The sequence below is a fragment of the Salmo trutta genome, chromosome 27 (assembly GCF_901001165.1).
Source record: "Salmo trutta chromosome 27, fSalTru1.1, whole genome shotgun sequence".
NCBI lineage: Eukaryota > Metazoa > Chordata > Actinopteri > Salmoniformes > Salmonidae > Salmo > Salmo trutta.
This window is the reverse complement of record NC_042983.1, coordinates 28,649,949-28,666,196: the sequence shown is the minus strand read 5'-3', so window position 1 is coordinate 28,666,196 and position 16,248 is coordinate 28,649,949. Positions and strand designations below refer to the sequence as shown.

The window sequence follows — 16,248 nt, the reverse complement described above, 5'->3', positions numbered from 1 at the left end:
TCTCTCTGCTAACACATGGCAAGCGGTACCGGAACGGCAAGTCTAGGTCCAAAAGGCTTCTTAACAGCTTCTACCCTCAAGCCATAAGACTCCTGAACAGCTAATCAAATGGCTACCCAGACTTTTTGCATTGTCCCCTCCCCCCCTATTTTACACTGCTGCTACTCGGTTTATCTATGCATAGTCACTTTAACTCTACCTACATGTACAGTTGAAGTCGGAAGTTTACATACACTTAGGTTGGAGTCATTAAAACTAGTTTTTTAACCACTCCACAAATGTCTTCTTAACAAACTATAGTTTTGGCAAGTCGGTTAGGACATCTACTTTGTGCATGACAAGTGATTTTTTTCCAACAATTGTTTACAGACAGATTATTTCACTTATAATTCACTGTATCACAATTCCAGTGGGTCAGAAGTTTACATACACTAAGTTGACTGTGCCTTTTAAACAGCTTGGAAAATTACAGAAAATTATGTCACGGCTTTAGAAGCTTCTGATAGGCTAATTGACATCATTTGAGTCAATTGGAGGTGTACCTGTGGATATATTTCAAGGCATACCTTTAACCTCACTACCTTCAAACTTTGCTTGACATCATGGGAAAATCAATAGAAATCAGCCAAGACCTCAGGAATTTTTTGTTGTTGACCTCCACAAGTCTGGTTCATCCATTTCCAAACGCCTGAAGGTACCACGCTCATCTGTACAAACAATAGTACGCTAGTATCAGCATCATGGGACCACGCAGCCGTCATACCACTCAGGAAGGAGACGCGTTCTGTCTCCTAGAGATGAATGTACTTTGGTGCGAAAAAGTGCAAATCAATCCCAGAAGAGCAAAGGACCTTGTGAAGATGCTGGAGGAAACAGGTACAAAAGTATCTACATTCATAGTAAAATGAGTTCTATAGCGACACAACCTGAAATTCCTCTCAGTATAGAAGAAGCCACTGCTCCAAAACCGCCATAAAAAATGCCAGACTACGGTTTGCAACTGCACATGGGGACAAAGATCACACTTTTTGGAGAAATGTCCTCTGGTCTGATGAAACAAAAATAGAGCTGTTTGGCCATAATGACCATCGTAATGTTTGGAGGAAAAAGGGTAATGCTCGCAAGCCGAAGAACACCATCCCAACAGTGAAGCGTGGGGGTGCTTTGCTGCAGGAGGGACTGGTGCACTTCACAAAATAGATGGCATCATGAGGGAGGAAAATTATGTCGATATATTTAAGCAACATCAGTCAGGAAGTTAAAGCGTGGTCGCAAATGGGTCTTCCAAATGGACAATGACCCCAAGCATACTTCCAAAGTTGTGGCAAAATGGCTTAAGGACAACAAAGTCAAGGTATTGGAGTGGCCATCACAAAGCCCTGATCTCAATCACATAAAACATTTGTGGGCAGAACTGAAAAAGCGTGTGCGAGCAAGGAGGCCTACAAACCTGACTCAGTTAGCCCATTCCTCTTGACAGAGCTGGTATAAAGTTCACCCAACTTATTGTGGGAAAGTTGTGGAAGGCTACCCAAAATGTTTGACCCAAGTTAAACAATTTAAAGGCAATGCTACCAAATACTAATTGAGTGTGTAAACTTCTAACCCACTGGGAATGTGATGAAAGTAATTAAAGCTGAAATAAATCATTCTCTCTAATATTATTCTGACATTTCACATTCTTAAAATAAAGTGGTGATCCTAACTGACCTAAGACAGGGAATTGTTACTAGGATTAAATGTCAGGAATTGTGAAAAACTGAGTTTAAATGTATTTGGCTAAGGTGTGTGTATGTATATATATCACACTCACACTGCAGAACACCCATTTTTTTATACACTTTTCAGGACCTTGACAAAAATGTCTCTACGGTCTACAGCAGATGTTTTTGCTAAATCTGTAACAGTTATGTACATAGAGTGCAAAGTCTATAAGCAGTGCATTTTGGAACCTGCTCTTTTGACTAATGCGAATACTGTGTATTTGTCTGTTATACTGCAGTATTCACAAATGTGGTGGAAGATATGATCCAGAGTAGTGCATCGCAGTTAATTTATTAAAAAGGTTGCTGAAGTGTGGTTTGGCTCTTAAGTCTGCCAGTGAAGTAGTAGCTCACTTTTGCATTGTTGCACATTATAATGTACCAGACATACGTTTAACCATGCAGACCACCAAATGCACAATGGACATGAATTACACAGTTCTATAAAATAACTAAACAGAACATATAACCTGCAACACTTTTGTGTAATATTGCTCTATAATTTGCTGTGAGTTATTATCTAACAATGTCCCATGTCAATTGTTGCATTTACAATATAGTTTTAAAATATGTTGTGTTTGGGCCCTGTGCCAATCCCAAATGAACAATGTTGTGGTCCTTAGCAGGTAATGATTACACTGTTCAAATATGGTGGCTTGCCAGTACCAAACAAACGTCATGTTCAACCCCGGGACAATTTACTCCAGAAAAACATTCATTATAATAGTTTAAAGGCCCAGTGCAGTCACCACTTCAAATTAGTGGATTCGGCTATTTCAGCCACACCCGTTACTGACAGGTATATAAAATCGAGCATACAGCCATGCAATCTCCATAGGAAAACATCGGCAGTAGAATGGCCTTACTGAACAGCTCAGTGATTTTCAACATTGCACTGTCATAGGGTGGCACCTTTCCAACAAGTCAGTTCATCAATTTTCTGCCCAGCTAGAGCTGCCCCGGTCAACTGTAAGTGCTGTTATTGTGAAGTGGAAACGTCTTGGAGCAACAAAGGCACAGCCGCAAAGTGGTAAGCCACAAAAGCTCACAGAACGGGACTACTGAGTGCTGAAACGCGTAAAAATAGTCTGTCCTCGGTTGCAACACTCACTACCGATTTCCAAACGGTCTCTGGAAGCAACGTCAGCGCAATAACGGTTCGTCGGGAGCTTCATAAATTGGGTTTCCATGGTCGAGCAGCCGCACACAAGCCTAAGATTACAATGCCAAGCGCTGGCTGGAGCGGTGTAAACCTAGCCGCCATTGGACTCTCTCTGGAGTAAGGACTCATGCTTTACCATCTGGTAGTCCGACGGACAAATCTGGGTTTGGAGAACGCTACCTGCCCGAATGCATACTGCCAACTGCAAAGTTTGGTAGACTAGGAATAATGGTCTGGGGATGTTTTTCATGGTTCGGGCTAGGTAGGTAGTTCCAGTGAAGGGAAATGACACTAGACGATTCTGTGCTTCCAACTTTGTGGCAACAGTTTGGGGAAGGCCCTTTCCTGTTTCAGCATGACAATGCCCCCATGCATATAGCGAGGTCCAAACAGAAATGGTTTTTCGAGATCAGTGTGAAAGAACTTGACTGGCCTGCACAGAGCCCTGACCTCAACCTCAAAACAACTTTTGAATGAATTGGAACGCCGACTGTGAGCCAGGCCTAATCCCCCAACATCAGTGCCTGACCTCACTAATGCTCTTGTGGCTGAATGAAAGCAAGTCCCCGCAGCAATGTTCCAACATTTTGTGGAAAGCCCTCCCAAAAGAGTGGAGGATGTTATAGCAGCAAAGGGAGGACCAACTCCTTATTAATGCCCATGATTTTGTAATGAGATGTTCGACGAGCAGGTGTCCACATACTTTTGGTCATGTAGTGTATATTGAAAGCAGGTGCTTCCACACAGGTGTGGTTCTTGAGTTAATTAAGCAATTAACATTCCATCATGCTTGGGGTCATGTATAAAAATGCTGGGCAGGCCATTATTTTAGCTACCATGTCTACGCCCTCATAGGATGACAATGCCCCCATCCACAGGTCACAAGTGGTCACTGGATGGTTTGGTGAGCATGAAAACGATGTAAACCACACGCCATGGCCGTCTGTCACCAGATCTCAACCCAATTGAACACTTATGGGAGATTCTGGAGCGGCGCCTGAGACAGCGTTTTCCACCCGCGATCATCAAAACAAATTATGGAATTTCTTGTGGAAGAATTGTGTCACATCCCTCCAATAGTGTTCCACACAGTAGATTCTATGCCAATGTGCATTGAAGCTGTTCTGGCTTGTGGCCCAAAGCCCTAATAAGACACTTATGTTGGTGTTTCCTTTATTTGGCAGTTACCCGTCTACTGTATTTTCACAGTATGAGGTTGGAATAATGCCCTTTTAGTGGAAGAGATGTTTGAAAAGACCACCTTAAATTTCAGCCTATTTTGTTGGGATGGATTTTTGGCCTACCTGGTGAGATCACCCAGTTTTATAGATCAATAATAAGGAGTTCCAAACCTCTCTGCCAATAACAGCTAGTTTTCAGTTTTCCCCTCCCCACTCTGACTACTCCCAGACAGTCCTAGCTTAATTCTTGCAAGAGAAATTGCTATCTGCTAAATAACTATTGTTTCTTTTTTATCATTTTAATTTAAAATAATCACAGTAATGTACTTAATTGTTACACAGAAATGATTTGATATTGAGATAAAAATAGCTGCATTGGACCTTTAAAAAGCAAGTAGCTCTGTTGGACCAGTGCTGGATACCACAGAATACAAACATAACAGAATGAGAATACTGATATGGGAAGATAAAATGCAGTGAAGTTCAATTGCAAGTTTGAGATGAACAGTAAAAAAGTGTAAAAGTTTCATAAAATAAAGGCTTTTGAAGGTATACTACCCTGGCCCCAACTCTTGGCAAAATATGTTTGTTTACATTTGTCTCAAATTAACATTCTAGAAACTTTGCCATGTTCTTGTCCATCTCGGGGAAACACAGTGATGTAATACCGTGACTGTTAATGTGTAGTGAAATTGACCACAAAATCTATAAGCAGTGCAGACAGTGCATTTTGGAAGCTGCTCTTTTGACTACCGCTAATACTGTGTTTTTCTCTGTTATACTGCAGTGTTAAAACATTTTGTGGACAATACAGTATGATGCATGTTCCTGAGTAGTGCAAGGCAGTTCATTAAGGCGAGGCACCACACCCTAATATGGTATTTTCACAATTCTTTAACCAGCTGAATATAGACACCAAATTAATATACATTTTTCTGTATTACAACTTTTCTGAAATATTGTATTAAAATATGTAAATGAGGCAATTGTTACAACACTCCAGTACCCAACTTGTATAGAGCAGATTGTGGATATATACACCTTTTTGATTCTTTCTATCTGTAAAATAGATAGAATTGGCGCATATTTAAAAATAATCTAGAATCAAAATTTGAAAACATCTATACAAGTCTGGAGAATATATCCAATGATAACCACACAACATGTGGTGAATGCAGATGTTTCTGAATCTGAGAAAAATTAGTTGGCGTCTGACTTTCAGGAAATGGCAATTAAAAGAGAAGTACAATGAATTTAGCCTACCAATCGTCAAACGCCTATTTAGACCCAATCACGGTCTCTTCAAAAGGTACTACATATAGTCTAGTTGTGACGAGATTGTGTTTAGAGGTAGGTGAAGGAGTCAAGCGCAGGAGAGCAGAGATGTCCGAGATTAGTTATTTAATAAGCAAGTCCAAACATACAGGTCAGGAACAATACCAAAATAAACGCCCTTGACAGAGAAACCAGTTACTCACGGAAGGAGGAAAAAAAACAACGCTCCTGAATTTATACACACTTGGTATAATACGTGAAAACAAATAAGGCACAACCTTAACAAGCAACATCACATGAACAATCCCGCACAAACCTAGGCAGGCAAGAAGGGTAATTATACACACAGAAATGAAGGCAAATGAAACCAGGTGTGAAAGAACCGCAGACAAAACAAACGGAAAAGGAGAAAAGGATCGGTGATGGCTAGTAGGCCGGCGACGCCGAGCGCCGCCCGAACAGGGAGAGGAACCACCTTCGATGGAAGTCGTGACACTAGTTTGTAACATTATCTATGAAATGGGCTTTTAAATGATCTATGATTACATGTAGTGAGTTTAGAAATTATGCATTTATGTCCATTGAATGTGGTTAAAATTCTTTTTTTTTTTATGACGGTAGTATGATAAACATTTACATTAAGTTTGACTTTTTTTATTTAGCTTTTTGAAAGTACTAATATTAAAGGGCCAAAATACCCCAAAATATAAAAATGTACGTTAATTCAAAAAAATGTCATTTCAGCCTGTGGTGCTTCGCTGTAATTAATTGATTAATGGTTGCTGATGTGTGGTTTGGCGTGCCAATGAAGTAGGAGCTCACTATTGCATTGTTACACATTATAATGTACCAGACATACGTTTAACCATGCAGACCACCAAATGCACAATGGACATGAATTACACAGTTCTATAAAATAACTAAACAGAACAACATATAGCTCTATCATTTTCTGTGTGTTATAATCCAACATGTATTTTTGACAATGTTCCATGTCCATAGTTGCATTTCCAAAATGTCCAATATAGTTTTTAAAGTTTTAGTTGTCGTGTCCTGTGCCAATCCTAAATGAAAAAAATGTGTGGTCAGCACTCCCCTAAGCAGGTAATGATTACATTCTTTAAATATGGGGGCTTTGCCAGTACCAAACAAACATGTCAAAGTTCAACCCCTGATCAATCCCAAATGAACCACACACAGTATATAAAGTGAATTCGGTCCAAATTAAGACGCCAAAGCTACTGTCTGGAAGGGTGAGTAGGCTACTCTACTGCTATCTATCTCTACACTGGGAAATGTTTACTGGTAACTGGCTCTATAGCTCTGGGGCCGGTTTCCCAAAAGCCACTTAAGGCTAAGATCATCGTTAGAACCTTCATAGGAGCATTAAATCTTCGTGCTGTTTCCCAAAACTATTGTTACTAAAGTTGCACTTGAAAAAGCTTGTTATTTACTGCCTGCCTCAGAGCACTCATAGAACAGCTAAGCACGTTAGATGTTTTTTTGCCCTTCTGTATCACTTTATACACAGAAGATCTCCGCTAAATATAGAATCACAATGCTTATCTGTCTCTCTGTGACTGCCGATAACTTCAGATTGAAGTTGACTACAAATACAAAGTAGCCAATATGTTTGCAATTGTTACAAACAAGTGAAGGATAAAAATAATTTGAAGGTAAGATTTGGATGGAGAAAGCTGATCCGAGAGCAGCGCTGCCTTTCTTTCCATTCTATCAGTATAGAAAAGTATTCGGAAAGTATTCAGACCCCTTGACTTTTTCCACATTTTGTTACGTTACAGCCTAATTTTAAAATTGATTAAATTGTCCCCCCCCAATCAATCTACACACAATATCTCATAATGACAAAGCAAAAACAGGTTTTTATATATTTTTGCAAATGTATTACAAATAAAAAAGTGAAATATCACATTTACATAAGTATTCAGAACCTTAACTCAGTACTTCGTTGAAGCACCTTTGGCAGTTATTACAGCCTCAAGTCTTCTTGGGTATGACGTTACAAGCTTGGCACACCTGTATTTGGGGAGTTTCTCCTGTTCTTCTCTGCAGATCCACTCAAATTCTGTCAGGTTGGATGGGGAGTGTCACCGCACAGAATTTTTCTGGTCTCTCCAGGGATGTTCAAACGGGTTCAACTTCGGGCTCTGGCTGAGACACTCAAGGACATTCAGAGACTTGTCCAGAAGCCACTCCTGCATTGTCTTGGCTGTGTGCTTAGGATTGTTGTCCTGTTGGAAGGTGAACCTTCGCCCCATTCTGAAGTCCTGAGCGAATTGGAGCAGGTTTTCATCAAAGATCTCTCTGTACTTTGCTCCGTTCATCTTTCCCTCAATCCTGACTAGTCTCCCAGTCCCTGCCGCTGAAAACCATCCCTACAGCATGATGCTGCCACCACCATGCTTCACCGTAGGGATGGTGCCAGGTTTTTTCCAATCGTGACGCTTGGCATTCAGGCCGAAGAGTTCAATCTTGGTTTCATCAGACCAGAGAATCTTGTGTCTCAGGGTCTGAGAGTCCTTTAGGTGCCTTTTGGCAAACTCCAAGCAGGCTGTCATGTGCCTTTTACTGAGGAGTGGCTTCCGTCTGCCCACTCACTCTACCATAAAGGCCTGATTGGTGGAGTGCTGCAGAGATGGTTGTCCTTCTGGAAGGTTCTCCGATCTCCACAGAGGAACTCTGGAGCTCTGTCAGCGGGACCATCGGGTTCTTGGTCACCTCCCTGACCATGGCCCTTCTCCCCTGATTACTCACTTTGGAAGGGCGGCCACCTCTAGGAAGAGTCTTGGTGGTTTCAAACTTCTTCCATTTAATGATTGAGGCCACTGTGTTCTTGGGGACCTTCAATGCTACACACATTTCTTTAGTACCTTTCCCCAGATCTGTACCTCAACACCATCCTGTCTCGGAGCTCTACGGACAATTCCTTCGACCTCATGGCTTGGTTTTTGCTCTGACATACTCTGTCAACTGTGGGACCTTATACAGACAGGTGTGTGCCTTTCCAAATCATGTCTAATCCATTGAATTTACAACAGGTGGACTCCAAGTTGTAGAAACATCTCAAGGATGATCAATGGAAACAGGATGCACCGGAGCTCCATTTTTTTTGTCTCATAGCAAAGGGTCTGAATACTTGTGTAAATAAGGTATATTTTTATTTGTGATAAATTTGCTAACATTTCTAAAAACCTCTTTTCACTTAGTCATTATGGGGTATTGTGTGTAGATTGATGAGGATAAATTGAATTTAATCAATTTTAGATGAAGGCTGTAACGTAACAAAATCTGAATTCACTGTAGACACATGCTAGCTGCTTGCTTGCTAACCCGGTCTGCTAACTGCTAGATTGTTTAGCCCCAGCCTACTAACTGTTAGCATCGGCCTGAATCGCCGTGGCCCCAGTCAGCCCAACCACTCACTGGACCCATATGTTTACATTTTAATCATTTAGCAGACACTCTTATCCAGAGCGACTTACAGTAGTGAGTGCATACATTTCTTATTTATTTATTTTTTGGACTGGCCCCGCGTGGGAATCGAACCCACAACCCTGGCGTTGCACACACCATGCTGGCGTTGCAAACACCATGCTCTACCAACTGAGCCACAGGGAAGGCCACTTGGCTACGCATGCCTCTATCTAATATCAATATGCCTCGTCCACTGTCTTGGTTAGTGATTACTGTCTTATTTTACTGCAGAGCTTCTAGCCCTGCTCAATATGCCTTAACCAACCATGCTGTTCCACCTCCTACATATGCGATGACATCACCTGGATTAAACGTCTCTAGAGACTATATCGCTCTCATCATTACTCAATGCCTAGGTTTACCTCCAATGTACTACTACATCCTACTTTACCTTTGTCTGTACACTATGCCTTGAATCTATGCTATCGTGCCCAGAAACCTGCTCCTTTTACTCTCTGTTCCGAACGTGCTAGACGGCCAGTTCGTATAGCCTTTAGCCGCACCCTTATCCTACTTCTCCTCTGTTCCTCTGGTGATGTAGAGGTTAGTCCAGGTCCTGCAGTGCCTAGCTCCACTCCCACTCACCAGGTGCTCTCATTTGTTGACTTCTGTAACCGTAAAAGCCTTGGTTTCATGCATGTTAACATTAGAAGCCTACTCCCTAAGTTTGTTTTAGTCACTGCTTTAGCACACTCTGCCAACCCGGATGTCTTAGCCATGTCTGAATCCTGGTTTAGGAAAACCACCAAAAACCCTGAAATCTCCATCCCTAACTATAACATTTTCCGCTAAGATAGAACTGCCAAAGGGGACGGTGTTGCAATCTACTGCAAAGATAGCCTGCAGAGTTATGTATTACTATCCAAGTCTGTACCCAAACAATTCGAGTTTCTTCTTCTAAAAATTCACCTTTCCAGAAACAAGTCTCTCACTGTTGCCGCTTGCTATAGACCACCCTCTGCCCCCAGCTGTGCCCTCGATACCATATGTGAATTGATTGCCCCCCATCTATCTTCTGAGTTAGTGCTACTAGGTGACCTAAACTGGGACATGCTTAACACCCCGGCAATCCTACAATCTAAGCTTGATGCCCTCAATCTCACACAAATGATCAATGAACCTACCAGATACAACCCCAAATCCGTAAACAAGGGTACCCTCATAGATATCATCCTAACTAACTCGCCCTCCAAATACCTCTGCTGTTTTCAATCAAGATCTCAGTGATCACTGCCTCATTGCCTGCATCCGTAATGGGTCTGAGACCAAACAACCACCCCTCATCACTGTCAAACGCTCCCTAAAACACTTCTGCGAGCAGGCCTTTCTAATTGACCTGGCCGGGGTATCCTGGAATGACATTGACCTCATCCCGTCAGTAGATGATGCCTGGTTATTCTTTAAAAGTGCCTTCCTCACCATCTTAAATAAGCATGCCCCATTCAAAAAATGTTGAACTAGGAATAGACATAGTCCTTGGTTCACTCCAGACCATTCTGCCCTTGACCAGCACAAAAACATCCTGTGGATGTATATTTGTATGTGTGTGTATATATATATTTGTATGTATGTGTGTGTGTGTGTGTGTGTGTGTGTGTGTGTGTGTGTGTGTGTGTGTGTGTGTGTGTGTGTGTATACATACATATGTGTGTATATATACATACATGTGTGTATATATATGTGTATTATATATACATACATATACATATGTATACATACACATAAATATATATATATACATATATATATTAATGTGTGTATATATATACATATTAATGTATATATGTATATAGATATATGTATGTATGTATGTATGTATGTATGTATGTATGTATGTATGTATGTATGTATGTATTCGTGTGTATATATATATGTATGTATATAAATATATATATATATATATATACACACACATATATATAGATATACATACATGTGTATATATACTGCTCAAAAAAATAAAGGTAACACTTAAACAACACATCCTAGATCTGAATGAAAGAAATAATCTTATTAAATACTTTTTTCTTTACATAGTTGAATGTGCTGACAACAAAATCACACAAAAATAATCAATGGAAATCCAATTTATCAACCCATGGAGGTCTGGATTTGGAGTCACACTCAAAATTAAAGTGGAAAACCACACTACAGGCTGATCCAACTTTGATGTAATGTCCAAAATGAGGCTCAGCAGTGTGTGTGGCCTCCACGTGCCTGTATGACCTCCCTACAACGCCTGGGCATGCTCCTGATGAGGTGGCGGATGGTCTCCTGAGGGTTCTCCTCCCAGACCTGGACTAAAGCATCCGCCAACTCCTGGACAGTCTGTGGTGCAACGTGGCGTTGGTGGATAGAGCGAGACATGATGTCCCAGATGTGCTCAATTGGATTCAGGTCTGGGGAACGGGCGGGCCAGTCCATAGCATCAATGCCTTCCTCTTGCAGGAACTGCTGACACACTCCAGCCACATGAGGTCTAGCATTGTCTTGCATTAGGAGGAACCCAGGGCCAACCGCACCAGCATATGGTCTCACAAGGGGTCTGAGGATCTCATCTCGGTACCTAATGGCAGTCAGGCTACCTCTGGCGAGCACATGGAGGGCTGTGCGGCCCCCCAAAGAAATGCCACCCCACACCATGACTGACCCACCGCCAAACCGGTCATGCTTGAGGATGTTGCAGACAGCAGAACGTTCTCCACGGCGTCTCCAAACTGTCACGTCTGTCACGTGCTCAGTGTGAACCTGCTTTCATCTGTGAAGAGCACAGGGCGCCAGTGGCGAATTTGCCAATCTTGGTGTTCTGCACGGTGTTGGGCTGTAAGCACAACCCCCACCTGTGGATGTCGGGCCCTCATACCACGCTCATGGAGTCTGTTTCTGACCATTTGAGCAGACACATTCACATTTGTGGCCTGCTGGAGGTAATTTTGCAGGGCTCTGGCAGTGCTCCTCCTGCTCCTCCTTGCACAAAGACGGAGGTAGCGGTCCTGCTGCTGGGTTGTTGCCCTCCTAAGGGGTCCTCCACGTCTCCTGATGTAATGGCCTGTCTCCTGGCCCCCTTCCTCACCTGACTTAAATCCTATTGAGAACTTGTGGGCCCTTCTCAAACGTGAGATTTACAGTGAGGGAAGACAATACACCTCTTTGAACAGCGTTTGGGAGGCTGTGGTTGCTGCTTCAGCGAAAATTGATCGTGAACAGATCAAGAAACTGACAGACTCCAAGGATGGAAGGCTCATGGCAGTTCTTGAAAATAAGGGTGGCTATATTGGTCACTGAATATTTTTGAAAGGCTGTTGTCATTTTGTGTTACTTATCTGTTACACTTACTCTAAAAATTGAGAATCAACAAGTGAGTTCAGAGAAATTATTTTTGTAATTTAGTTGCCTAATAATTCTGCACACTAATAGTTGCCTAATAATTGTGCACACTTATATTTTCCCTGAGAAAGACAAAACTCACTTTTCCTTTGTTAAACATTCAGGTTTGAGGTTCAATAACATTTTGGATTGACTGAGAGCATTGTGTTTGTTCAACAATAAAATTAATCCCGAGGAATACAATTTGCCTAATAATTGTGCACGTATATATATATATATGTATATATGTATGTATATGTATGTATATGTATATATATATGTGTGTATGTATATATGTATGTGTGTATGTATATATGTATATGTGTATGTCACTGGCCAGAAAGTTCTACCAAGTTGTGTACCCAGATTCAATGGGTTTAGCCTATATCATTATTGAAATGACCAGTGAATAGTGATACATCTTCCAGATAGTGACATTAATTGTGGAATCGACACCAAATTGATTGACTAATGCTCATTTTTTTTACTTTGTGATAGTTGCCAAGATGAGGACAGCCCTGTGTTTGTGGATCGTTATGGGAGTGCTCTGCCCAGGAGAGGTCAGAGGTCACAAAGGTAACAGAGGTGACCGCCACCACAGTCACAGTCGCGACCATGGTGGTGACCGTGACCATAGTGACAGGCGTGACCATGATCATGGTGACAGGCGCAACCACGGCCACGACCATGACCATGGTGACAGGCACGACCACAGTCACGGGCGTGGCCATGGTCACGGGCGAGACCACGGGCATCATCATCATCATCATCATGAGCCCAGTGACAACAGCACTAAACCAGTGATCCAAGGAAACTTGGAGTTTGCTTGCAGCCTGTACAATCAGCTGGTGGCTCAGCCTGACAACCAGGGCAAGAACGTGTTCTTCTCCCCGCTGAGTGTGTCCCTGGTCCTGGCCGCCCTGTCCGTGGGGGCCAAGGGTCAGACCCACCAGCAGCTTTTCACTGGTCTGGGCTTCAACAGTAGCCTACTGACCCAAGAACAGGTGGACCAGGCCTTCCAGACCATCCTCACACAGCTCAACCAGAAAATAGGTGTGAACCTGACCGTAGGAAGTGCACTTTTCCTGCAAAACACCTTTACACCACGCCCCGAGTTCCTAGAGGACTTGAAGCGCTTCTACCTTTCTGAGGGTGTCACAGTGGACTTCACCAACACTGCTAAGGCCATTGATACAATCAATACATACGTGGGGGACAAGACTAAAGGCAAGATAGACAAGTTAGTCAAAGATCTGGACCCAACCACTGTCATGTACCTCCTCAGCTTCATTTACTTCAAAGGTAAGAGGATATTGCAAACTATAAGACAAAAAAAACAATAATACAAACACGAAATAGGGTCCTTGAAATGAAGTAGAGTTCACTTTTTCGATTGATACAGATCTTGTGGAATCAATTCCTTCTAACTCTGTCAATATGGATTTTTTTTTGTCTCTGGATGTTTTTAGTTATTGATGGCATTGTACCATTTGGCTGTATCTCTTGCTGAGTCTCCCCCTCAGAAAACCTGGTCTGGTAACTTTTACTCATCACATCACACCCCAAAATGTTTTATGATTTTCTAATTCTCAAGGAAAATGGGAGATTCCATTTAACCCTGAAGACACGAAGGAGGACACATTTCATGTGGATGAAAACACCACTGTTCCGGTCCAGATGATGAGCATGATGAAGAGGTTCTCTGTCTACTACGACCAGGAGATCTCCACCAGTATCCTGCATCTCCGCTACAACGACTCAGTGTCCATGATGCTGGTGCTACCAGAAAAGGGACTCGCTAGTCTGGACGAGGTCATATGCCTCAACCACATCACCAAGTGGCACAGGTGGAAGAAGGCCAAGTATGACCTGTCTCAATCATTAAGCATCACTCTCATAGAACTAATAAACGTTGGGTGGGTAAAACAACCATATATCACAATCATTGCAAGTAAAACCTTCTTTCTGTCCATGTTTGTCTTTAGGGAATACCATGTGTATGTTCCCAAGTTGTCCATCACCACAACATACTCCCTCAAGGACATTCTGAGTGGAATCGGAATGCCGGACATATTCAGTGATCGAGCTGACTTCAGTGGAATATCAGAGGAACTGAAGGTGGCAGTCTCAGAGGTGGGGAATTCATTCACTCTCAGTGATTCATAAAGACATAAATATACAGGGAAACAACAGCAATTCAGCAACAGCAATGCACTAACCTCTCGAGCACATCCATGTGATGACAGCCTTAATGTTGCGGTCATTTTCAATTGGTAGTTTTATCCCTGCTTTTTCAAGGAACCCCTGAAAGCTCTGTCTGGCTCCCCAGGGTGTCCTGGGAGAATCACTGCCCTAGAACATATTATATGTGAACCATGTGAACTAGGCCTACATCAGACCGCATTGTATGGTTGTTTTCAGGTGGTGCACCAAGCCTCCTTGGATGTGGATGAGGCTGGAGTGACCGCAGCAGCTACAACAGGTGTGGTCCTTATGCCCTTCTCCTCCCGACGCACCCCTGTCTTGAAGTTTGACCGTCCATTCATGGTCTTTGTCATGGACCGGGAGACCAAGAATATTCTCTTCATGGGCAAGATCATCAACCCAGCCAACAAATAAAACCGGTGCTATGTAAAACCAGTGCTGCAGAAAACATGTGGTCTATAATCACAAATTTAAATCTAAGTGCTGTTGTTAGGAAACCAGTAAGCAAACCCATCCAAACTCTTCTGGGTCAATCTAGCCTGGGAACCCAAAGCTAACAAGTGTATTAATCCTCGGTATTCACTTTGCTGGATATTTGTACAACTACTAAATACATATCACAATTTTCTGCCAGTCTTTCTTGTTATCTTTTGGTTCTATGCCTAATAAAGCATGTTACAGAATTTGGACACATACATGTTCTTGCAAAGTTCCCATGAAACGCGTCTAAAACATGAATATAATATATTCTGAGAACATGGTAACCATGTTGTGTATGTTTGGTGGGACGTTCATGGAATATTCTCCTTACCCACAGAAAACTGGACACATTCATTTGCTTGAAGTGTTCCAATGAAATGTGTCTAGACCATTAAAATCTTACGTTCTGAGAACATGGTAACTATGTTCTGGGTAAGTTCTAGCTGACATTAAGGGAATGGTCTCTTGGAAACATTCCTTGCACATCACAGGAACATTACTATGAAAACGTTAGTTAATGACCTACCTAGACTTGTAAGGGAACGTTCTCTAAAGTTCTGAGGAACGTTTGTTGGCTGGGTTTAAGGATCGGCGTCCCGTCAACGGGACAGTTGTAAATCATTCAGCGCATTATGTCAAGATCCCAGATTTTAGAGTAACAACAAATGTCGGTACATATAAGTGTCTATTATCGTCTGAAAGCTTAAATTATTGTTAATATAACTGCACTGTCCAAATTACATTAGCTATTACTGCGAAAAAAAATGCCATGCTATTGTTTGAGGAGAGCTCCTAACAACAAACCTGTTTTTTGACGCCGATTATTTTGATAAATTCACCTCTGAAGGTGAAATGTGTACTTACATTCTGAAATATTGCTCTGATTTATCATCCAAAGGGTCCCAAAGATAACATGAAGTGTTGTTTTGTTAGATAAAATCCTTTTTCATATCCTAAAAAAGTCCATATAACATGCACGATCGATTTTGTATTTGCACTCATTCAATTTCCAAAGAAATGAATCTGTGAAAATCTCACCCTAAACGTTGTTTCAACAAGTCAAATCACGTTTGTATCTATTCCTCAGAGATCCTAGAAGGTAACAAGACTTCACTATTTCATTAGGGGTGTAGTATATCCTATAGGACACCATATTTGGTCAGAGAGCGACGCCTTCATGGCACGCCGATGACACGGGCGGCCATCGCTTGAACGACTGTATCTTTGTCAAATAAGCACCAATCGGGGTCAAACAAAGCTAGCTAGATAGCCAATGAGCTGGGCTTTATGGGAATACCCGGAAACTATGCATATGTCGTAA

At 42.0% G+C, this 16,248-nt stretch overlaps 1 protein-coding gene across 2 annotated transcripts; it reads left to right on the top strand.

Moving 5' to 3' along the window:
• The first annotated feature begins 5,845 nt into the window (after positions 1–5,845).
• On the top strand, positions 5,846–15,136 carry LOC115164814 (alpha-1-antitrypsin). 2 transcript variants are annotated; one of them, XM_029717629.1, is made up of 5 exons: positions 5,846–5,879; positions 12,741–13,544; positions 13,837–14,104; positions 14,228–14,375; positions 14,664–15,136. In XM_029717629.1, the coding sequence occupies exons 2-5, from the start codon at positions 12,749–12,751 to the stop codon at positions 14,859–14,861; spliced, it is 1,410 nt and encodes a 469-aa protein (XP_029573489.1). In that variant the 5' UTR covers positions 5,846–5,879; positions 12,741–12,748; the 3' UTR covers positions 14,862–15,136. The 2 variants fall into 2 exon arrangements, with proteins under 2 accessions (XP_029573489.1, XP_029573488.1); XM_029717628.1 differs by lacking the exon at positions 5,846–5,879 and adding an exon at positions 6,551–6,634.
• Positions 15,137–16,248: the final 1,112 nt, after the last annotated feature.

Excerpts from the sequence above, each read along its gene's own strand:
- LOC115164814 (XM_029717629.1), top strand. The coding sequence starts at position 12,749 with ATGAGGACAGCCCTGTGTTTGTGGATCGTTATGGGAGTGCTCTGCCCA. Across the intron at positions 13,545-13,836 it reads CAGCTTCATTTACTTCAAAG|GAAAATGGGAGATTCCATTT; the intron begins GTAAGAGGATAT and ends CTAATTCTCAAG. Across the intron at positions 14,105-14,227 it reads CACAGGTGGAAGAAGGCCAA|GGAATACCATGTGTATGTTC; the intron begins GTATGACCTGTC and ends GTTTGTCTTTAG.